Source organism: Euprymna scolopes, chromosome 10 (genome assembly GCF_053919585.1).
Source record: "Euprymna scolopes isolate OS-2025 chromosome 10, ASM5391958v1, whole genome shotgun sequence".
Taxonomy (NCBI): Eukaryota; Metazoa; Mollusca; class Cephalopoda; order Sepiida; family Sepiolidae; genus Euprymna; species Euprymna scolopes.
The window spans coordinates 112,907,684-112,932,564 of NC_136491.1; the positions used below are offsets into that span (position 1 = coordinate 112,907,684).

The following is a 24,881-nucleotide window of genomic DNA, read 5'->3' on the forward strand; positions in this document are numbered from 1 at the left end:
AAGGTCTGTGACTTTTATATATATTACATGCTATTATTTTCTACTCCACTTTATTCAATATAAACAAAACATTGTATCAAAATTCTTATTTTTTTTAGACATTTGCTGATCCTGGTAAATATGCACTAATTGGTGCTGCTGCCATGCTTGGTAAGTTCCTAGATTTTTGTATATTCATGGATTTTCAAATTGGTGCACTTTTGAGGACAATTCTAATTATTTAATGTATACTCATTTAAACAATTTACTTTCCTACTTTGATGATTATTATTTATTTTATGTTTTATTATTACTAGCAGGGAGACCAGACTTTGTTCGAGATTGAATAAGAATCAACAAATGTTCTACCCTCTCATACTTCTATAATCATTGAAATCGGTGCAATCGCCCATTTTTTAATCAAATCGTTTTATTGCCTACTCTAGTTTAGGGACCTGCTCCCCACATTGTATAGGGAGGAAACTTCACATGCCTCCCCACAGTGTTTTAGTCCACAATACATTGTAGTCTACATTGGTATCATGGTTCAGTTGTGGTCTAAACAGAAACATTCATTTAGAACATGCCCCTGTCTTATAAAAGAACCTACAGTTGCTTTTATAGGCTGAGCCTTTCTGCTTGTGTGGTAATAAAACTTCTGAAATGTACTTGTTATGTTAGGTTGTGTAAAGGTGTTAACTTTGGTCAAAATTGAATTGTTCCTTCTTTAATCGGATTATTTTTCTGATTATCAATTTTGATACTTATCAGATGCATTCTGATACAAAACCTACGTAAAAACACTTTCAGACACATCAAGTACCTTTGCGTGAAATTTAAAAAAAAAGTCAGCCCAGCTGTTTGCAAGTCCATAGGGAATAAACTATCGCCCTCACGCACAGTTTTTTTTTTTTTATATATAATAGTAGACATTTTTATTTAGTTATTTTGCATTACTTTATTATTTTATTTTTATTCACTCTTGATTTTTCATATGAATCACTACTATTGATTGCTCAGTGGCTAAAATAAATGGTATTCCCTGGAGCCTAGTTCTAGTTATTTAATGTATACCAAATGATTGACTTAGTCATTTCTTTTTTTTGCATGGGGCAGAACTCAAACTTACATATGTTAAGGCCTAAAACTGCAGTTTGTTCATTTTCACCAGAATTTTATGTCCCTGTTGTAGTATCAGCAATAAAAGTCTAGCTAGCCCTCCTCTCACTCCTTCCCCATATCCCCTCTTCCGGTTTTGGGTTCACCGTCACCAGTTCCGGTTTGTATACCTCAGTAAATAAACGTTTTTCATTTCAGTCCCTCAGTAAATAAACGGGATTCATTTCAATCCATCCATACGAATATTACAACAGTCCCCTGAGAACTTTTGGGGCAAAATGGGGGGGGGGCAATGCTGAATTTGGTGAACAAGGCATAAAAAAATGACTGTGTACTCACGGGGGACCATGCATGATTCACTTGTTTTTCTTTCAATTTGTTATTCATTTCATTCATGTCTCTGGACAGACATGTAACACTAGTATGTTCCTATTTACTTGCCTCGCCACAAGGGCAGAGTTAGACACAAGGTCTGTTTTTAATGTAGAGGAAAATCCAACTTCTCAAAAAAAAAATGGCACTCTGGATAGGAACAAAAATAAAAACTGTCTCTGTCAAGAAGGATCTCTCCTCCACCAACCAAGGACAGAAAAGGTAAAGTGCAGTATCAGAACAGATACTACACTTTGCTCCTAGCCAAGAGGCCAAGTTCAAGGAAGATAAGTTTGGTATATCAAAGAGGGATAACTTTTGAATATCCTAAGATAACAACTGGTTAAATGTGTAAATAATGATTTTTTCTTTTTAAACTAGTTTGAGAAAGGATATCTGTGTTTTAAATGCATTTTATTTCCTTCAGGTGGAGTCGTGCGAATGACACTGAGTCTTACTGTAATCATCATTGAAGCCACGGGTAACATTGCTTATGGCCTTCCCATTATGTTAACAATCATCTTCGCAAAATGGATTGGGGATTTCTTCAATGAGGTTAGTCAAAGTAATTCTGCTCCTAGATTAAGTAATATACTATTCTTATCATTCTGTTGTCTTTATTTTTAATTTGGTATTTTGTTTACATTTGACGCTAGCATGTCGCCTGGCATTTCCCGGTCGTGAAATATGCATAAATATTATATTTTAATTAATACAGAAACTGAGACCTGCGCGTGCGAGTATTGTTTTTTTGTTTTTTTTTTTCAAACCATTTACTTCGTGTAAGTAAAAAAAAAAAAAAAAAAAAAAATACTCAAGCTGATATTGAAACCAAAACCTAAAAACAGGGAATCAAGTATGATAACCAATAGACCAGCGTGACACGATCTTTCAAAGTTGTTTTCAAACTACTTCTTAACAAGGAATTTGTCATTTGAACAATTCATGCATACGCATTCGTGAAACAGTAAGTAGATAAAAATATGATGACCCTCCTCAACATACAAATTTTTCAATCTTGAACCTTAGCAGCCTTTTTTTCCAGATGAAAATGGATTAAAAAGTTTTTCACATGTCTGAATATCCTATATACCAAATTTCAAGTCTGTAGAGCAAAAATCCGTTGAGTATATAGGTCGAGAAGTATCCTCACACACACACATTCACACTTTTATAGATATATAAATTAGCAGGGCTATTCAACGTTGTACAGGATCATAAAAAATATAATAGAAGAGGTTTAAAAAATGTGTGTAACATCTTTATATTAAAATTTCTGTCTCTCTACCTCTCAATTATATCTTCTCCCTTTCCCATTTTTCTACACTTCTTTTCTCCACCACTCTTCCACCTTCACCCAGCCCATTCCTCTCTTTTGTTTTAATGTTTTGAAAATAATAAGACTGTAAGTCAGTCACCTCTTCTTTATACGATGGATAACATTGGAAATGGCTGAAAAACTGCCTCCTCCTCCAACGAAACCTGGCCCAGTTTACCCCTAAGGAATGAATAAATAATAATACTGAATAATTTTTTTTTATTAAATTTTAGATATTACTCATTCTGGGCATCACTGATTAAGAATATACCAACTTTGTGCCTGTTTGTTTCATAGCTTTTAGTTGAACATACAGACAACTGTTTTTATATGTAACAGATCAATCTTAAAATGATTGTGTTCAATTCTACTTTATTTATTTTTTTTATCACATTTCATTCTTCTCCATCCCATTCTTTTGTTCCTTTTCTGTTCCTACCCCTCTTTCATTTAGTCTACTACCCCTCCTCCCTTTCTGTCTATTTAGCTGGAGCTCCCTACAACTCTCACTCTAGTTACTATGCCTAATCTCTCTCTCTCTCTCTCTCTCTCTCTCTCTCTCTCTTCCTCTCTCTTTCTCTCTCTTCCTCTCTCTTCCTCTATCTTCCTCTCTTTCTCTCTCTTCCTCTCTTTCTCTCTCTTCCTCTCTTTCTCTCTCTTCCTCTCTTTCTCTCTCTTCCTCTCTTTCTCTCTCTTCCTCTCTTTCTCTCTCTTCCTCTCTTTCTCTCTCTTCCTCTCTTTCTCTATCTTCCTCTCTTTCTCTATCTTCCTCTCTTTCTCTATCTTCCTCTCTTTCTCTATCTTCCTCTCTTTCTCTATCTTCCTCTCTTTCTCTATCTTCCTCTCTTTCTCTATCTTCCTCTCTTTCTCTATCTTCCTCTCTTTCTCTATCTTCCTCTCTTTCTCTATCTTCCTCTCTTTCTCTATCTTCCTCTCTTTCTCTATCTTCCTCTCTTTCTCTATCTTCCTCTCTTTCTCTATCTTCCTCTCTTTCTCTATCTTCCTCTCTTTCTCTATCTTCCTCTCTTTCTCTATCTTCCTCTCTCTTCCTCTCTTTCTCTCTCTTCCTCTCTTTCTCTCTCTTCCTCTCTTTCTCTCTCTTCCTCTCTTTCTCTCTCTTCCTCTCTTTCTCTCTCTTCCTCTCTTTCTCTCTCTTCCTCTCTTTCTCTCTCTTCCTCTCTCTTCCTCTCTTTCTCTCTCTTCCTCTCTTTCTCTCTCTTCCTCTCTTTCTCTCTCTTCCTCTCTTTCTCTCTCTTCCTCTCTTTCTCTCTCTTCCTTTCTTTCTCTCTCTTCCTCTCTCTTCCTCTCTTCCTCTCTCTTCCTCTCTTCCTCTCTCTTCCTCTCTCTTCCTCTCTTCCTCTCTCTTCCTCTCTCTTCTTCTCTTCCTCTCTTCTTCTCTTCCTCTCTTCTTCTCTTCCTCTCTTCCTCTCTTCTTCTCTTCCTCTCTTCCTCTCTTCCTCTCTTCTTCTCTTCCTCTCTTCTTCTCTTCCTCTCTTCTTCTCTTCCTCTCTTCCTCTCTTCTTCTCTTCCTCTCTTCTTCTCTTCCTCTCTTCCTCTCTTCCTCTCTTCTTCTCTTCCTCTCTTCTTCTCTTCCTCTCTTCTTCTCTTCCTCTCTTCCTCTCTTCCTCTCTTCCTCTCTTCCTCTCTTCTTTTCTTCCTCTCTTCTTCTCTTCTTCTCTTCTTCTCTTCTTCTCTTCCTCTCTTCTTCTCTTCCTCTCTTCTTCTCTTCCTCTCTTCCTCTCTTCTTCTCTTCCTCTCTTCTTCTCTTCCTCTCTTCTTCTCTTCCTCTCTTCTTCTCTTCCTCTCTTCCTCTCTTCTTCTCTTCCTCTCTTCTTCTCTTCCTCTCTTCTTCTCTTCCTCTCTTCTTCTCTTCCTCTCTTCTTCTCTTCCTCTCTTCTTCTCTTCTTCTCTTCTTCTCTTCTTCTCTTCCTCTCTTCCTCTCTTCCTCTCTTCTTCTCTTCCTCTCTTCTTCTCTTCCTCTCTTCTTCTCTTCCTCTCTTCCTCTCTTCTTCTCTTCCTCTTTCTCTCAATATCTTCCCCCTCTCTGTCCTTTTTTCTCTTTGTCCTCTCTCTCTTTCTGCTATTACTCCCCATCCCTCTTTTTTATTCTCTCCCTTCTCTCTATCTCTTGAATGAATGAATTAATTTAAAATTCTTTTTATATCTCATTTTATTTTCTAGGGAATTTATGACATACACATTCATTTGGGAGGTGTTCCCCTTTTGGGGTGGGAACCATCAGATTTTTCAGCCTGCATGAGTACCAAGTAAGTTGTTGAGCAAACCCATTAATACAAGCAGAGAATATTAAATATGTCAAAACTCTTCAGCCAATCCATGAACATCTCTTCATATTCATTGTATCTTGTACTTATTTGTTTTGATTCATTGCAACAAGTTGAAATACAATATAGCAATACGAGGCCAAGAATCCAAATACAATATAACAATACGAGGTTAGAAATACACAGATCAAGAATGCAAACACAAAGGTCAAGAATCCAAAGGTAAAAAACATGAGGGCCGAAAGCCCCAGGATTGGAAACACCAAGGGCCAAGAATCTCGGAGTTTGAACGACCAGGGTCCGAGAATCCCCGAGTGTTTGAACGACCAGGGTCCGAGAATCCCGGGGGTTTGAACGACCAGGGTCCGAGAATCCCGGGGGTTTGAACGACCAGGGTCCGAGAATCCCGGGGGTTTGAACGACCAGGGTCCGAGAATCCCGGGGGTTTGAACGACCAGGGTCCGAGAATCCCGGGGGTTTGAACGACCAGGGTCCGAGAATCCCGGGGGTTTGAACGACCAGGGGCCAAGAATACAAAAGTTAAAAATACAAAGATCAAGAATCCCAATGTAAATAACATGAGGGTCGAAAATCTAAATGTTAAAAGTATCATTGTCAATAATTCAACTGTCTAATTACTTTGTTCATCTCAATTTGCAAATCCCTTATTGAACTCTAACCTTTCTCTTTAAAAAAAACATGTTTATTTGTTTGAACTAAGGACATTTATGATTGATTAGAATAAAAGAAAACGAAAAACAAATGATCCTACTGCACAGTCTATTACAATGACTGGGGTTTTAGTTTTCCTTTTTTGTAGGAAGCGTATTGTAATTGCATAGACTGACTGCTGCCAAAGTAAGTCGCATGGACATTACTACATAATAAATCTATTTGTAGAATTTTTTTTTTTTTTCATAAATATATCGAGTAGCTTTTGATTTTGTTACCATTTAACCAGTTGTGACAACATGAATGAGTTGCAGATTGATAATTTGAAATAAAATGCAAAGAAAGAAAATGAGTTTGTATCTCTTTTCAATCAATATGGCTTGCATTTAGAAAAAATGTGCAGGTTGTTGAAAATAAGTTTTTAGGTTTTTTTGTGTGTGTGTGTGTTTTTTTTTTTTTTAAATCTGTTATCAAATTTGTTTAAGGAAAACTATGGATGCAACTTTATGTATTTTCTTTGATTATAATAAAATAATCAAAAGTATAAATTTATTTATTGAAGCCCCTTTGCCCAGTCCAATGTTTTGAAGTGGATTGCCATGCCTTCTTGTCAGTAGATGGCATTAACCATTTCATCATTCTCTCTCTCTCATATATATATATATATATATATATATATATATATATATATATAGGACAACAATAGTATGAAATGAAGTCACAAAACTAAATATTGGTAGATATAGAATGAATCATTTATTGAATAATGGAATACAAGCAAAATTTGGGGGATAGAAAGGACTCTTTATGCCAGGGCATTTCGAATTGTTGAGCTTGGCATTATCCACATAAGTCTCCTCTTGTGTATTTGAACTCCGTCTTTTCCTATATATATATATATATATATATACTGTTTTCCTTTTTTTAGTTTGCTTTATCTCTTTCTTTCTCTCATTTATTTTCTCTTAGTCATTCCCTTGTTTATTCACTATTGAACATTCATTCTCTCTCTCTCTCTTATTTATATATTCCTTGCATTTTTCACCATTTTCCCTTTTTCACTGTTTTAGCCAAGTGATGAGCCATCCAGTCACCGTCCTCCGAACCGTTGAAACTGTCGATCGTATTATGCAGATTTTACAGAACGAAATCCATAATGGCTTCCCAGTTGTTGATAATTATGATCCTTATGCACCAATTGTAAGTTTTTTCTTTTTTTCTTTTTTCCTTATTTTCGTTTTTCTTTTTTTTTTTACTTTGCTTTTTTTATTTTGTTTTTTCTTTGCTTTTTTTTATTTTGTTTTTTCTTTTACTTTTTCCTATTCCTTTTTCTCATTTTGTTTTTATTCTTTTTAAAAAGCTTAGAGAAATACAAAAATTTATTTCTTTTTAACCTCAAATCAAAATATCACAAATGTTGACAATTTCAATAAGTTTTTCTTTTTTTTAAGCACTATAAAACAAAGCAACATTTTTTTTTAGTTTCATGTAATTTGTAAGTAAATTGTTTCATAAAATACTAATAGAATACTCTGGAATGGGTATTCTAATATTCTGAACAATATGTACAGCATTAATTTTAATTTTTTTTCCTTTTGTATATGTAGGAGGGCAGGTTGTGGTTTCAAGAGGGGGGCACTCCTATGCCATGACTCATAATAAGTTTAGTAGTTTACCTTGGACTTGCATGTTTCTAATGCTAATACATATATTCATCATCCCAGTTATTATTTATTACATTATATAATTATATATAATATAATTGTTTTATTATGTAATATAATTATAATTCAAAATTTTATTACATTATATGATATATATATTATATAATTGTTTTATTATGTAATATAATTATTCATAATTTGATGTAAAACAACAATAGAAAAAAGATTTTTTTATTAAATTTTTGTGTCTCACATATTTTATAACTTTTCTTAAATTGCAAAATTTACAACAAAAAAAAATAGTTCCCACATTATTCACTGTCTAGAATATATATTCCATAATTCATAATGCTCAGTTCATTAGTTTGAGTAAATTATATATAGAGATGAAAAAGGACTAAACCAAAATCATGTTCAACGTTTTGTCTTTATTCCAAGACTTCCTTGGGATTATTGATTTGAAAAAACAAAATATCAGTATAATATCTCTATTATTATTATATAAAAGTCACTTTGTGTGTGTGTGTGTGTGTGTGTGTGTGTATGTGTGTGTGTGAGTGTGTGTATGTGTGTGTGTGTGTGTGTGAGTTCCTTCCTCATAGGTTCCGAAATAGCAAATGTCACACAAATGTAATTTATGTCTGGCAGTGTTCTTAGATATGTTTTGTACAGAAATTCATTCGATAATTATCGGAAATCCAAAATAATTCAATCTTAAAAGGAGTCTTTCTTCTCTTATAGATAAAAACGAATTTTTACAGAGGAATATTTTGTTACACCGATGTAATCTTGGCCGGTGTAACATAAAATATTCCCCTGAAAAATTCTTCTTTTTTTATCTGAGAGAAGAAAGACTATTTTTAAGATTGTCAAGCCTAAATATCAGCTGACGTGATATTGTGAACAGATGGAATTTGATGAACAACATTATCATTATTTCCCCCCCCCTTTTTTTTTTCTTTTTTTTTTTCGAATTTACCGGATAAATTATTCCTCATAATATATAATATTCAATAGAGGATTGATTCTGTAATAATACATACACAATCTGCATAAATTAAAATGTTTAAATATATTGTACAACAAGGCAACACCAGGCGTCCAGCTAGTTTGAAAATATACTTGTTGCATTTGCAATGCAAAATGGATGTCTGTTTTATTTTCAAACGAAAAACAGCTGTTGGCATTCAAAGTGTGTATAGTATTTATGGCATGGAGTGAATGAGATTTTTTAAATGACATTTTTTTTTTTTTTTTTACACAGGCATCACCACATTATCAAGGCCAAGAGGATAAGGGTTAAAGAGTGTACAGTAGAAATTGGACAATAGCCATTAGAAATTTTTAAACCTATACAATTTCTGTTTTTTGGAATTAATATAACCGTTAGAAATTCAAAATGTTGGATGTGTATATAAAATGAATGTTTCTCTATTTATTGGCTGATATGTTAATTTCATTATCATTATTTTCTGTAGTGTAAGTAAATTAGCCCGTACCTAAATTTAAGGTGTTTTTTTTTTTGTTTCTTTTTATTTTTTATATTATAAGTTTACTGATTAAAGGAAATAAATTGTAGAAGCCGTCACACTGTTTGCGCTATGGCAATAAGTACTGATTCAGAAAGTCTTTACCGAAATTTAATTGAAATGAATTTAATGAGTTTAGCATATCTAAAGTTAAAAGAATGACCATGCTGCAATGAATGAGAGAATAATGCATTCAGGGAATTGCTATTTTTTATGTTCACTAAGCCTTTTTTCTAGTCCACGTTGAGTTTTACTAACATATTTCATGACACTTATGACATGGAACAGTATGTATACCTGCATTAGATATGCGTTTGTTTCGGAAATGTTTTGTTGTTAATGTTTGTTTTATATAGTTTGTGATGCGGTTTGTATTATTGAAATTTCTAGTATGTTTATTACAAATTATCGTGTTATTGGGTAAATAATGTTTTATAATTTTCATCATATATATATATATATATATGTGTGTGTGTGTGTGTATATATATATATGTGTGTGTGTGTATATATGTGTGTATATATATATGTGTGGGTGTGTATATATGTGTGTGTATGTATATGTGTGTGTGTATATATATATTGATGTTAAAGAAGATCAAATGAAATTATCATTTTATCATAGTTTTCAAGCCTAGCGCAGGCCCAGATTGAAAACTGTTTCTCAGAGTTTGTGTTTATAATTTCCCCCACTGCAAAACTCCGACACCAGGGTCAGAAAGTGGGATTGAGAAGTCAACGTCCCAGAGGAGAAGTACTTTGACTTACAAAAAATGCCTGGACGGCTCCGTCGGCATTCCCTGTGGTGAGGGTGCCTCAGGCGATTTGCAATAAACTAACCTCCTTCTCAAAGAGACAAGGCAACGCTTGGGAGAGTAGACCTCCTAAAACTGCATAGAACTAAACTCCCACCGCAAAATCAGCAGAGACTGGATCATTACAGGAATAATCTAATCTCTGTTGATTTTGGAGGCCGAGGATAAAAATCCCTAGCCTTTAAAATCAATATGTTGAAGTGAAATTCATGTAGTTTTGCCATTGTTGCAATCGACTTGTGACAGTGGATTTTCTTGATGAAAGATTACCTTTTTCTTCCTTTGTGGCCGATTTTTGGCAATTTTTTTTCCTTCAACTGCATTAATAATGCTATAGAAGATTTGCTATTGATGGTCCTTCCTTTTTCGAAGTAATCAATGAACAAAATACCTTTCACATCGCAAAATACAGTCCAAAATCTTTGAAACATTTGTTTTTCTTGGTGTAAGGTCAAGGAAAACGTTTATCATTTTATGACTGGATTTTAAAAGCAATCAGAAAGAAGGAGAGAGTCATTAATCTTCAAGGGCATCATTACATCTTAATACTTTAACATAACACCTGTCTGAGACAGTAGCAAAGGAACAAAAGAAGGAAATTCGATGCAGCTTTTTCAGTTGAAATAAAGGAATTTATTCATGGTACTTTTCAAAATAACACATTGCATCTTATTTTAAAAGTCTCTTAGTTCATCATGTAGTTAGCAATATCCTGCCATGTCAACACGTGCTTAAGCCTTTCAAGCTGCCACGGGTCACACATCAATCTCATGTTGGCATGCACTTTTTCGGTCTTCGGCAACGTGGTACCATTTTTTTCTCTGCTTTTCTCTCCCTTCTTTTCCTCTGCTATAACATCAACTTGCACACCAGCTTGGTCATTTGCATATACTTCATGCAGCTGCTGCTGATAAATATACATCAGCGGCTCTTGTTACACTAGCAAAACAACAGTTTTTAATTGATTACACATGTAAACAAAGGATGGATGTGGGTGTAAAACATTAACATGACATGCTTTTATGTATTTTTTGTTGTTGTTTTTCTCTTAATTTTTATTAGTTTTATTCCATAATCATTCTTCAATTTTCTTTTTTTTTTCTTTTTTTTATCCTAGGAACGAAGTAACCTTGAACGATTACAAACATTTGGAACTTACCGTGGAATGATACTACGAAATCAGTTACTTGTTCTCTTAAAAATGAAGGTAAATCTTTTGCATAACCTTTATAATAATAGTCCAAGTCATTTCATGTCCTTATATACATTATCATGTTTCTTGGAGAGGTTGAAGGTTTAATCCTCAGTGCTGGCGATGCTAATAATATAACTACTAATTAAGACTTCTACCCAGTCATGATTGTTGTTGAAATAAAGGGTTCCGTTTGAAATTCTGTACAAGAAACATTCTCTCGTTCGACAAGATACACCTGGAGAAGGTCAGAGGTTACATCGGCCGAAACGTTGTGCAAATAACACTTAAGATTAGAACAGTAATCTGAATAATCGAAATAATATAAAATATGTGATCATTTTTCACACAGATTTTTTAAAAAGAGTATGAGCTCTTTCAATCTGCAAAACTGGTGTTTAGTGATTAATCTGATGTCGCTAAGATTCCAACTTTACCTATTTTAAAATGAATTGTTCCAAAATCAAATTATGCTATTATATCGACAAAAGCAGTATAATTTTTAATATAAGCATTTCAAAAAGTGACTTTGTTTTATTGATTTTAAGAAAATTTAGCTGATAGTTATTTTCATGGTTTGGAAGACCAATAAAATTTATTTCAAACAGAATTAAATTGTTACAATCTATATAAATAAGAGATGTGTGTGTATGTCTGTCTGTGTGTAAATATTTTATCAATAAACTCTTAAACTATTGATCACATAATACCGAAATTAACAGGAAATAATAATCATACACCAAGGATGATTTATAACAAGTAAAATCTTTATTTAGATGCGTACAAACATATCAGCAAGTTGAAATGCAAACTGTTCATTTCAACTTGCCGACATATTTTTACTTTCTGCGCATGCTCAAATTCAGTTAATTTCTTCAAGCCGTTTAATATTAAATCTTTCTTACCTACCTCTCGATTGCTACATTGGTAGGAGACATGGCTGAAGTGCTAAATGTTTTGGTTTTGATTCTAACTGATGGCACCCAAGTCATTTTTATTTTATTTTTCACTAGCGAGGGGTACCGGGTGTTTTTCGGGGTATGTGAAAAAACCCCGAAAATGTGAAAAAAAAAAACAGGTGCCCGTGAAAAAAAAACGAAGCCTTCACGACGCACAGTTGGAAAATAGTAAAGTGTTAAAAAAAAAAACAGGTGCGTGTTTTTGATTGACGTGACGGCGATAGGTATTCAGCAGTTAGCATTTTGTGCGGGACAGTTTTGAATGAGGTGAATAAATCGGTTTGTTTGTTTTTAAAAACCCGCTCCCTGTTTATTAGGAGGAGCGAAATGAAAGCTACAGTCTGATATGACGAAGTTGACATTGAACAAACGTTACTTAGCTCTCTTGAGACAACTGGCTAGAGTCGAGTTTTGCTTTTTTTTTTTATACCGAAAACCGAATGTAACGCGTGCCGATGCGGGAAATGTGGAATAATTAACGTTTGAAAGTCAATAAAATTAAATAGACAGGCGAGCTCCGTGGGTAACTCTGAGATATTACAATTTATAGATGATATAAAAAGTTTTAAGAAGTTGTGAACCGAGCAAGCGCTTCTCTGAAAGAAGCCTTTTGTGGACATCGAGGAAAAGCGTACATACATACATGCATACATACATTTTCGCTTTTATATATATAGATTAAACTTTTGAAATCACTACTATACGTTAGGTACAATAAAATAGTCAATAGAGAATTGTAATAATAAATATAAAATCTGCATGAATTAGATTATATTTAAACATATTTCACGACCTGGCAAGGCCTGACACCCCCTAAATAATATAAACATTATAATTATTATATAGAAGAAATATATTTATTTAAAGAGTAGTTTTACCAAAGAAGTCATTTTTTTTCATTTAAAAAGGAATATTATTTTTAGCAGTAAATTTTACAAATTGGCATAGAAAGCACTCTGGAATTTACTTGGGGTCCTCCTATATTGTTATTCAGACTACTATTTTCATCTTGGTTGTTATATTCTAGTGATGGTATGATTCTAATATTTTTCCCTGATTCTGACACAATTACCAATTCTGTTCTAAATTCCTGATTCCGATTCCAATAATGAAAGAGCCTGAATCACCCACCTGTGCAACTATGGGCCCATGTATCAGAAGAGTTCATTAAATGGTGTCAATTTAAGGTTATATATATATATATATATATATATATATATATATATAGAGAGAGAGAGAGAATTTCTAATATTTCTTATTGCAAACGTTTTTCTAAAAAGACCAACTCTGATTCATGAGCTTGAAATGTAAATATACAAAAGTTATGTTTTAAAAAAAATCAAGTAACAATGAGATTTATAAAAACCATGTTATTTTGTTTGTATCTCACCAATAAGTTATAATAAAAAATACACATTAGTAAACTTGTAGATAAATTTCCCTTTCATGTAATAGGATTATTTGTATTTTTTGTGATCTTATAAGTGCATTTCTGATTAATCTGCCACAAGAGAATAGTTTTACCTCAGAAGTTGATCCACTCAATATTTTTTTTTTCTTAACTCTTCATAGTTTTTTGGCCAGATATTTTTGTATTAACTTTTAGGACATTAATTGGATATCTGACACCGAATATGTTTAATATTAACTAACAATTTATTTATATTTTTCAGTCATATTATAGAAAACATTTTTTTTTTTTTTTCAATATTTAACAAAAAACCAAACTAGTTATTAATAACTAGTTAATGAATGTTTATTTTCTTTTTAAAGAAAAAATGTTTTCAAAAATTCATCTGTATTTCTAACCCTTGGATGAGAAGCCAGATTATAATGCTTAAATTTAAAGCTATTTGTTTTGAAAAATTTTTTAAAATTAGGATATTCTTCAAGGCAGAGAACAAAAATGACAAAATCCACTATAAAACAACCAAATCAAAAGCTACGAATTAAGGATTGAAAATACAAGGAGCTTGAAGAATAAAAATCTCATAAAATAACTGGATACAACATCGAATACTATTCCCAAAATAACTGGATTCGGCATGAAATAACCCACAAAGGGTTGATATGCCGCTAAACAAAACCAAAAATTAAAAATTAGGAAAGATGCGTTTACTTTTATATATTTCTAGTTTTATTTTTTTTATTATTTATTTTAATCTTTTGTGCATTAGTTCTTTTGTGGACCGTTATCCTCATCTTCATAATTGTTGTTTCACCATGTTTCGACCAACTCTTTCCCTGCCCTTCTTCAGGTGATTAACCATGGCTGGATAGAAATGATGAGTCCTGTAGCTGTGTCCTCAGTAATTACTGCATTTTTTTTTTACCACTTATCAAGGCTCGGAGGCCACTCGGGGGTAAGGGTTATTGCATATACAGTAATCAATCGGATAATATCGTAATAATCATTAGTAATGGAGATTTGATAAAGCGAATTACTTAAGGGGATGGTTTATCAGGAATTTGTTTATGTTGGACTTGAAGACATCCAAGTTGTAGTCAGGTGGGAAACAGGCAAACGGAAGAGAATTCCACAGGCGTGCACTTCTAAGAAAGAAGCTTTGTTCATGGAATCTATGTTTTGAGTTAGGCACAGATAAAGAGTGGGGAAAATTATTGACAGTGGTTTCAGCTAGATGAGTGTTTCTTGTGAAAGATAATTGTTGTCTGACAATGTCTTAGCCTGCTTGGGTAGGATTGAAACCGCTATCTTCAGACGATGCTCACCTGGAATCATAGAAACTCAACACTTCTATCCACTGCACCATGGGCCCTGAAGGGCAATCAAGGTTGGATTTTATTGTCTTATATAAATCCAATTTTGTGTTCTTATCTGGTCTTCTATTGTCTTATATAAATCCAATTTTGTGTTCTTATCTGGTCTTCTATTGTTGGGTCCATACCAAATCGTATTATATCTATATATCATGGTTACTCTAAATCAGTGTTTAAAACACATTGAATATTAATAAGTAATGAAAGTACTTAAAATTATTTGGTTCACAATTTTTTTTTAAATCCTGTTTTATTTTTTGTCTCCATATATCTAGGCTTTCAATGAAAAAGAGGATCTCTATCACACCATAAGAAATTTCTCTAATAAAGATTTCAGGGAAGAATATCCAAGATTTCAACCAATCCATGTAAGTAAAACGAAAAAAAAAAAAATATTCTTTCAAAAGGACATTTTTAAAAAATTTTTCAAGAATATTTCTCCACCTTTCTTTACATGTTTATATTTACACAGATCCAGCAGAGAGGGGGGTAAAGGATGGCAGTATCAGAATTAGTATTATTAATTTTACTACATCATACATCGCAGGAGCTCTTCATGTGAAATCTTGCACAATTAAAATTGAAGCAAATTTGGCTATAAATGCTTATTTTAACTCTGACCAAAAATATTAGGTAAATATCACATTAACAAAATGTTTAGAGTGTGTAAAGGTTAGGGTGTAAGGGTGAGGAATTGCAACACTTTTCATAGCGGTAATTTAACAATTTTGAAAATTGATATTTATCATGTATTTCATTCAAACTTTAAAATTTTGATCTTTAATTTTCCAAAACGATTTTTGTTTTGTTTCAAAATATTTTCAGTTAACACGTTCCTGTGAAAACTTATATGCTTTTAAATGTGACAAAGTGTATCCCAACGATGCAAATAAAGGAAAAAGGGTAACAATTCAAGCCACTTGCTTGTTAGCGTTCATCCAAGTCGCATCTCAATGTAAAAATCTGATGCTAAACTATCATGAAAGAAGCGAAAAGGAAGGAAGAAAATAATGTATATATTTTTTAATTGGAATTCATCATTGAGATGAGTATTATTTATTTATTTATTTATTTATTTATTGCGGACTTATTTCTACGGTTCCAGGTGAGAATTGTCTGAAGATAGCGATTTCAATCCTACCCAAAGCCAGCCAGAGGCTTACTTGACCAAATCGTGGTGAGACGACAACAACTATGGATGGCAGTGATTGCTGAGAATGCAGTTAGGAGATTCGGAGTTCCTATCCCATCGCAGTTACCACCTGACGAAGGCCAGAGGAATAGTTGACCAAAACATTGTGAAACAACAACTAACAAAGATGAGGATAATGAGTCCGCAATAAATAAATTAATGAAAAATAATAAGCTGAACGAACAAAGAATGATAGCTTATTATGCTTGTTTGTTTCACACATTAATTTCCAATCTACTACGAGTTTTCTACTACAAGGCTACAAGTTTAAAAGAACTCTTTGATAAATAAAATCCTAAAACCATTCTAAATTTCTTAAAACAAGCAAATCTTTACACTAAAATATAAAAACCATCAAATAACAAACTATACCAAAACATTGGCCGAATATACCCAGCGAAAATCGATTCTGAAAGTATCAAAAATTTAAATCTTGTATACAGCATTAAATGACCCAAAGAAGGTTGATATGCTGGATAAACAAACAAACAAACAAACAAACTATGAGTTTTGATTGGTATTACTATTATGTTTATACTACTACTATTTTTTTTTTTTTTTTTTTTTTTTTTTTTACAAGGTGGTCACCACTTATCAGGGCCCGGAAGCCACTCAGGGATAAGGGTTATTGCATGTACAGTATGTTAGTGTTGAGATTTGATAAACTGTCTAATTTAAGGGGGAGGTTTCATCAGGAATTTGTTTATGTTGGACTTGAAGACATCCAGGTTGTAGTCAGGTGGGAAATGGGCAAACAGAACAGAGTTCCACAGGCGTGCACTTCTAAGAAAGAAGCTTTGTTCATGGAATTTACGTTTTGGTTTTGGCACAGATAAAGAGTGGGGAAAATTTTTGACACTGGTTTCAGCTAGACGGGTGTTTTTCATGAAAGATTGGTGAGGAGGGACCAGAGTTTGGAGCTCAGATGAGCATTTGCCATGGAAGTAAATATAAAACAAAGACAACCTCGCAATGTTTCTCCTGTGGGAGAGAGGTTGCAGGGAAGAGAAAAGGGCATCCCCCACTAAACCACGAAGCCTGTTTTGTACTCTATCAAGGCAGGATAGGCTGTTTTTAGCAACTCCTGCCCAGATGTGGCAGCAGTACTCCATCCTTGGACGTACTTGGCTTTTATATAGATAGAGAATTGCATACTACTAGTAATTTTGTGATCCTATAGACATCCCCACTCCTAAAGAAAAAGTGTTATGTGGTAAAAAAAAAAACAAGAAAGGAAAAATTATAACAAATGTACAGGAAGTGAGACTAATAGAAAGACAATGGGGATGAAGTGTTTCACCAGGGCACACAAAAGGCGTTCAAAATAGGATTGTTAATCAAGGTGTTGCAGTGACTGGAAGAAAGGACCAGACGTATAGGTCAATATATTTAAAGTTTTGTAAACTTAAGTTTTCTTTATATATATTTTTTTTCTCTTCAGAAAATTAATGTTTCGCCTGAAGAAAGACAAATGCATATAGATCTGACGCACTTCATGAACTCTGGTGCATACACAATAGCCTACGTGAGTATTTTAACATGCAATACTTTTGATTTAAAACATTATCTTTTTCTCCTTAATGAAATAGCATGTTTTTTTTTGGGGGGGGGGTATGACTTTTTTTTATTAGGGGCAAAGTGTAGTATCTGTCTCGATACTACACTACATCTTTTCTGTCCATCCTTAGTCAGTGAAGGAGATATCTTTCCAAATGGAAGCTATTTTTTGTTTCAATCGAAAGTGCCCCTTTTTTAGGAGAGCTGGATTTGCCCCACATAAAAAAACATCTTGTGTCTAAGTCTGTTTTCATAGAAAGGCAAGTTAAGAGGCACTTTTTTTCTTGTAATATTGGAAAACAAACATATATATTGTATATACACACACACACACACACACACACACACACACATACATTAGTAGGGTGACGCGACGTTGCCCGGGTTTGAATGATGATCAACGAATGTTTCACACTCCCATATTTTTATTTTTATCGTTTTCAATCAAATCGATTAATTTCCTGCTTTAGTTGGAACCCATCTCTGTGCACCGGGAGGAAGCTCACATGCCTATCACAATGACTAATTTCACAATATATTGTCGTCTACATTGCACTGTAGAGAACCTATTGATTTTATAAAATTATTTTTTATATTTAATGGCTTGAATTAAAGTTTAGAATGCAAAAGTCAAGTATCATGCTTCAATTGTGCTCTAAACAGAAACATTCATTTCGAATGTACCTCTGTCATAATAAAGAACCTATTGTTGATTTTATATACCTGGCCTTACTCTTTGTGTGGTGATAATGGCTTGAATGAAAGCTTAAAATGAAAAAGTCAAGTATCATGGTGCAATTGTACTATAAACATTCATTTTGAACGCATCCTGTCATATCAAAGAACCTATGTTGATTTTTATATGTTGAGCCTTCCAGCTTGTGTGGTAATAACACTTCTTAAATGCAATTGTGATGTTAAGCTATGTAAGATGTTGACTTTAATCAAAATCGTTTGATTCTTTTATTGGATTATTTCGTTTATCGATACTAATTGAAGATATTCCAATACAAAAACTATCTAAGAACACTACCAGGCACATACAGTACCTTTGTGGGACATTTCATAAAAATCGATCCAACCTTTTTTGAATCCATAGGGAATGAACTCACACTCGCACTTCTTTTTATATTATAGCAGATTTCAATTTTCCTCCACTGGATTTAAAGAAAATTTTAATTGCCTCAGATGCTCTTTCAAAGACTGAGTACATAACACAAAAAACAAATTGTTTCAGCTTTTCTGATTAAAAACATCAAATGTCATAACCTAAGTATATGTTTGCTTGCATTCTTTATTACAGTAAAATGAACAACATAAACGATTAGTGACAACAATGACCAGTTCTGCTTAATTCCTATTTCAGTCACCTAAATTATTTACACTTTAATGTAAAATATCAAATTGTCTTTCATAATTAGAATGTTTTGTCTTTTTTTTTTTTTTCTAGTTTTAAAATATTTTTGGTACTTCTATAGAATTGGAATCAAACCATTTCTGAGAAAGAGGAAAGTTTCTCTGCCCAATTTATGGAAAAGGAGTTTGGTGTTTTCAGTTATTTCTAAGGAGTAGGTTTAGTCCTTTATAACATGTTTCCACCCTCCCCCTCCCCCAAAAATGTATTTTGATTATAATTTTCTTGTATTCACTTTTTTGCGGATTGTTATCTATTATAAATTATTTTTAAAAAAATTTTTTATTGGAATCCTTTTATTAGATGAGTAATTTGTGTATTTATTTATTTGCGGAAATTATCCTCATCTTCATAGTTGCTGTTTTATTATGTTTCGGTCAATTATTCCTCTGGTCTTCGTCAGGTGGTTAACAGCGACAGGATAGGAATGCTGAGTCTTGTAACTGTATCTCTCGTGATTACTGCCTTCCATAGTTGTTGTTGTTTCACCATGTCTTAGCCAATTAATCCTCTGGCCTGCCTGAGTAGGATTGAAACCGCTATCTTCGGACAAAGCTCACCTGGAACCATAGAGACTCAATGCCTCTATTGGCAAAGGTTCTGAAAGGCGATTAAGGTTGGGATTTTATAGCCTAATAAATCCAATTTTATGTTATCTGGTGTTCTATTGTCAGGTCCATACAGAATGGTATTATATATGTGGTGAAACAAGCAATTATGAAGATGAGGATAACAGTCTGCAAAAATAATTGAATACAGAAATTATGAAGCATCATCTTAAAGGATTTAAGAAAAAAATATATATAATTTTCATGTTTTTGTTTTAGAATTCAACATATCCTCGTATTTTCCGGTTATTCAGAGCTTTAGGATTGCGGCATGTCACAGTCATCGATGATAAACACAGAGTAAGTAAATGAGCTAAAATTTATATATATATATATATATATATATATATTTAAAGTGATGGTTGTGTAGTTCCAACGAGAGAAAAATGTATATTTAAAAGAGTGTAGCCAACAACAATTGTGGGTTTTTTTTTAAAGGTTTTCATCATATTTTTATTTTAAAATATTTTTATAACGCGTTTCGAGCTTAGGGTGTGCTCTCTTCAGATATTTTCGTAAAAAGTTTTTCTTTAAAATGGGAGTTTGTGGATATGCCTCCGCTGATATTAAATATGTTTTTGATAGTGGCGCGATGCGTGTGTTCAGTGTTTAGACGTTCTGTGTGTGTGGGTGCGTGTACATATGTCTGAATGATTAAGCGCATATATACATGCGTGTTTTGGTGGGAAAAAAAAAAGTGTATATATATATATATATATATAAAATAAAAAATAAAAAAATAAAAATAATTGTTAGCGGTGGATGTATGCGAGTACGTGTGTGGGTGTGTAGGTGGTTATGTATATGTGTATATATGTATGCTCCTACATATATTTCTATGTATGTACGTGTGTGTATGTGTGTGTGCCTGTGTGCGTGTGCATGTGTACATGTACATGAATATATATGTATGCGTATGGAATTGTGTGTGAGTGTATGCTATACATGGGGAAAGAAAGTCTTTAATAAATAAAAAAGAACCCTAAAGAAGCCATAAAAACCTTCACCATATGGACTAAAAAACACTCTTTGAAACTAACTTTGACCGGTCACAGTGAAAACACTTACACTTGGAGACAGAACGTCTAAACACTGAACACACGCATCGCGCCACTATCAAAAACATATTTAATATCAGCGGAGGCATATCCACAAACTCCCATTTTAAAGAAAAACTTTTTACGAAAATATCTGAAGAGAGCACACCCTAAGCTCGAAACGCGTTATAAAAATATTTTAAAATAAAAATATGATGAAAACCTTTAAAAAAAACCCACAATTGTTGTTGGCTACACTCTTTTAAATATATATATATATATATATATGTAAAAAAAAAAAAAATATTTGAAAAGTAAATGTTTAAATTTCAACATATTTCTTGCAATTAACGGTAGCCGGATGGATTAGGGCCTTGCTAATGAAGCCAGAGATGGCTTCTGTCTGCACTGATCATTCCTGAAAGGATGAAACACTAGTGTCTGTAGGTATTTAATAATTATTATAGTAAATAATTATATATATATATATGAGAAAATAGTTAATAAAAATGTTAAAAAACACTTTGAAAAAGAGTTAAAAACATATTTAATCTGAAAAGGAAACACCTAATAAGTGGATAGTCCTTAATCCGCGGAAATTTAATTAACTTTCTTGGATTTACATTTTTGGATTTTACCGTCATTGGATAATTTACCTTTTACCAGACTATCCATTCACGTGAAATCACCTTTTTCTTCACCATATTCCCTCTGCTTAACTTTTTGTTATCAAGTAAGATCTTTGACTTACTTGCAGTTTCATCAAATAATTTTGTATGCAAAATCCGATCCCGCATTTTGCTAATTCCTACCCTCTGATGAGAAGGAAAGTATTTCTTCGAAACTCCACGGATTAAGGACTATCCACTTATCAAGTGTTTCCTTTTCAGATTAAATATGTTTTTAACTCTTTTTCAAAGCGTTTTTTAACATGTCTTATTAACTGTTTGCTCTTATTATAAGCTCTCTCCTATTTGGTTTTATCAAGCTTTTATATCAGTTGAGATTATTTTATAAATTTTAATTCTTTAATATTTATAATATACTTTTGTTTTATCATCTTGGATCATTTTGGTAAATTTGATTGTAATTTTTATTTTATATATATATATACTACCAGGCCTCCCAGCATTGCCCGGTCGTAAAATAAGTTTGATATTTTAATTTATGTAGATTTCGTATTTATTATTATAGATAATTCTCTATTGATTACTATATTGTATCCAATATATAGTGGTAATTTCAAAAGTAAAATAAAAAAAATATGACTTGGGTGTAATCAGCTAGAATTGAAACCAAAACATTAAACAATCTAGCCTTAGTTGTTACTGTTTGAGCTACCGTCAGATGGGTAAAAAATAGTAAAAATGAATCAACTTTAACATATGAATATATACTTGCATATGCATATGAGAACTTTAAATTGACTTATCCCTGTTAAGTTACAATTTTTTTTCAATTTTCGTGTGTTAGCTATTTTTACTGGCTTGTGTGTGTGCGTGTGTGTGTGTGTATATATAATAATGGTCCACAATTTGACTCCATTGTGCTGCTCTACAACTTTGTATCTCAAAGGAGATGCACTTTGAAAAAATAGACACACACCGACATAATGAGTTTTTTATATATATATATATATATATATAAATAAATGGATACCTAAACACTGGCAAGCCGGCACTCGCAATAAAAAGCGCCCCTCAACCCATTTATACACCAGTTGAGAAGAGGTAAACTAATGGTGTAAACCTAACTCTGGAACTGGTATGTGACCATGACAGAGGCCAACTGAGGTCAGCCATCGGCCTTGATGAAAAAGGTCCTGGACCTCTATCTCCATCATTTCCAGCAGCAAAAAAATAAATGAATAAATAGTAAGAGGCTTAAAAGCCCGGACATAGTCTGTTCTTCAAGAGAAGGTACTACTGTTTTGCTACCACTACTCAGTTTAAAAAGTGAAGGAAGACCTCATGAAATCATAGTATAGAAGATAAAACACACACACACACACACACACACACACACACACACACACACACACATTGTAAAAAGGGCTCCTCAATCCATTTATATCTCAGGTAGAAAGAGGTAAATAGTGTAAATCTTCCAATCTTTTGAACTGGTACTCCAGCCATGACAGAGGCAACCAGGGTCAGCCATGAGATTTTGATGAAAAAAGTCCTGGTTGTCTATTTCCATCCTTTCTAGCAATAAAAAAGACAAAATAAAAAATAAGAGGCTTAAAAGCCCAGTCATAGTCTATTGCTCAAAAGAGGATACTACTGTTTTTCTATGACTACTCAAAGTTTGAAAAGTGGAGCAAGCCATCAAATGAAATTCTGTCAAAGAAAATAATACATGCGCGTGTGTGTGTGTGTGTGTGTATATATATATATATATATATATATATATATATATATAATGTGTGTGATTGTTGAGCTGGATTAAATCCAACGATATGAAATAAAATGGAGGTGAAAGAACCTAAATGCTCAACGTTTCGCCTGATTTATGCGGGCTTTTTCAAGATCAATGACCATCCCTCTTGAAAAAGCCTGCATAAATCGGGCAAAACATTGAGTATTCAGGTCCTTTCACCTCCATTTTTATATATATAAGGGAAAGAAAATTTAAAACTGTAAGTTGAACTTTACAATCAAAATTTCTTGTTCGACTGAATACTCCAAAAAACAATTTACAAAGTCCTTATTCCGTGGAGTTTCAAAGAATGCTATTCTTATTATTCTTCTCATCAGAGGACATAAAGAAATCGGCAAATTGGGATTAAATTTTCTATATATAAATAGTTACATTAGTTTGAAGTTTACCATCGCGAAAACACTACATCCATTTGTTTTCATAAATATATATATATAAATATATATATATATATATCCTTTACTCCTCTTGTTCCATTGCCAACTTTGACCATTTTTGGGTTTCAGTTGATCACTTGATACCTGCTTGCAAAAATGCTACTGCTCCAATGAAGATTGTAGATGCCAAAGGGTCTCATTCCATAAAATTACCGCTCACCCAACGTCGACAAATGAGGTCAATCGTTTGACATTGATCATCAGAGTTGTATCACTGAGGAGCCGAGGTCAGTTTCAAGCACATATAAAGTGACATCAAGTTTGATTTCAAGTTAAATCGTTAATTCCTTATTTAATACAGAGTGACAAGAGAAGATTCCTCTACTAAATTTCAGTCATAAATGACCAACAATCTTTATTTGAGCGCCATTCAATGATATGTGGAGAGAGGGACACTTTTGTGATCATCTCATTAGTAACAGGTCTAATATTCTTACAGGATGAACTTGTTAATAAAATCTACAATGTTTGGTAAAAATAAATTTCAGTCTGTCTGCCTTGTCTATCAAGTTCTAGTCATAAATGCTCTATAGTCATCGTTTTATTACAATTTCATGATATGCTCCAAGAGTTGATGCTATTAACTACACAGCACAAAACCGGCAGCTTTCTTTCTTCTCTCACCTTACTCTTTCTCTCTTTTCCTCCATTCCTCTCTCTCTCTTTACAGTCCAATGTGAGTTAACTGATAACTGTCGAACAACATTGTCTATTATTAAATTTCTTTCAGTGTTATCAGTGGCAGTATTAGGACTTTTGTGTGCGAGAGAAACAGCTAGGTAGTTCTCAGTATTGATAGTAATTGATTGTTGATTCTAATCTTCAAATCAGTATCAAACAATGATCTCATGTTTTGATATTGCACTTCATGATGTGCAGTGACCTTTGTATAGTATTTTAGCACCATTCACTGACATGTGGGGGCACTTTGATGATTTTATCGGTAGCAGGTTTAATATTAATTTTTACAGGGTAACCACCCTAAAAAATGCCACCCATATTTGCAATCCTTTCTTACCAATAATACTTGGTAAAAAATAAACTTGGGTCTATGCTTACCTTGTCCACCAAGTTCCAGTCATGAATGTGCAATAGTCTTTGTTTTACTACCACTGCATTGCAAACACACCTTAGTCCTTAGAATCAATTATAACTGACCGTTCATTCTCATCTTTAAACCAGTAATGAACAATGATCCCATGTTTTGATATTGCAACCCATGCAACGCACTAGATGGAGTACAGTAGCTTTTGCAGACAATCTTTTGGTGGGAACACTTTAGTAATCATCAAACAATCTTTGTTTTATCACAGTATAATGATATGGAGTACACTTTGGTGAACATCTCATCAGTAAGAGATGTGATCCTAAACAGGCTTTATACTTATCAGACCATAACCCTCTTTTCAGTTTTATCACTATTCAACAATATTGGCAGATCTAGTTACAATGTGCAAAATTGTCAATGATCCCAACACACTCCTCTTTTGCCTCATCCCTCACAATACCTTTT

General features: G+C 33.2%; 1 protein-coding gene across 1 annotated transcript in view; it reads left to right on the top strand.

Moving 5' to 3' along the window:
• Window positions 1–24,881, top strand: part of LOC145286220 (H(+)/Cl(-) exchange transporter 7-like) — a 142,048-nt gene that overhangs the window by 112,020 nt on the left and 5,147 nt on the right. Inside the window, exons 17-24 of the mRNA XM_080135028.1 lie at window positions 99–150; window positions 1,898–2,025; window positions 4,970–5,055; window positions 6,816–6,945; window positions 10,870–10,959; window positions 14,960–15,052; window positions 17,318–17,401; window positions 19,675–19,755. Coding sequence (XP_079991154.1) covers window positions 99–150; window positions 1,898–2,025; window positions 4,970–5,055; window positions 6,816–6,945; window positions 10,870–10,959; window positions 14,960–15,052; window positions 17,318–17,401; window positions 19,675–19,755 — 744 coding nt within the window. The remainder of the gene's footprint in view (window positions 1–98; window positions 151–1,897; window positions 2,026–4,969; window positions 5,056–6,815; window positions 6,946–10,869; window positions 10,960–14,959; window positions 15,053–17,317; window positions 17,402–19,674; window positions 19,756–24,881) is intronic.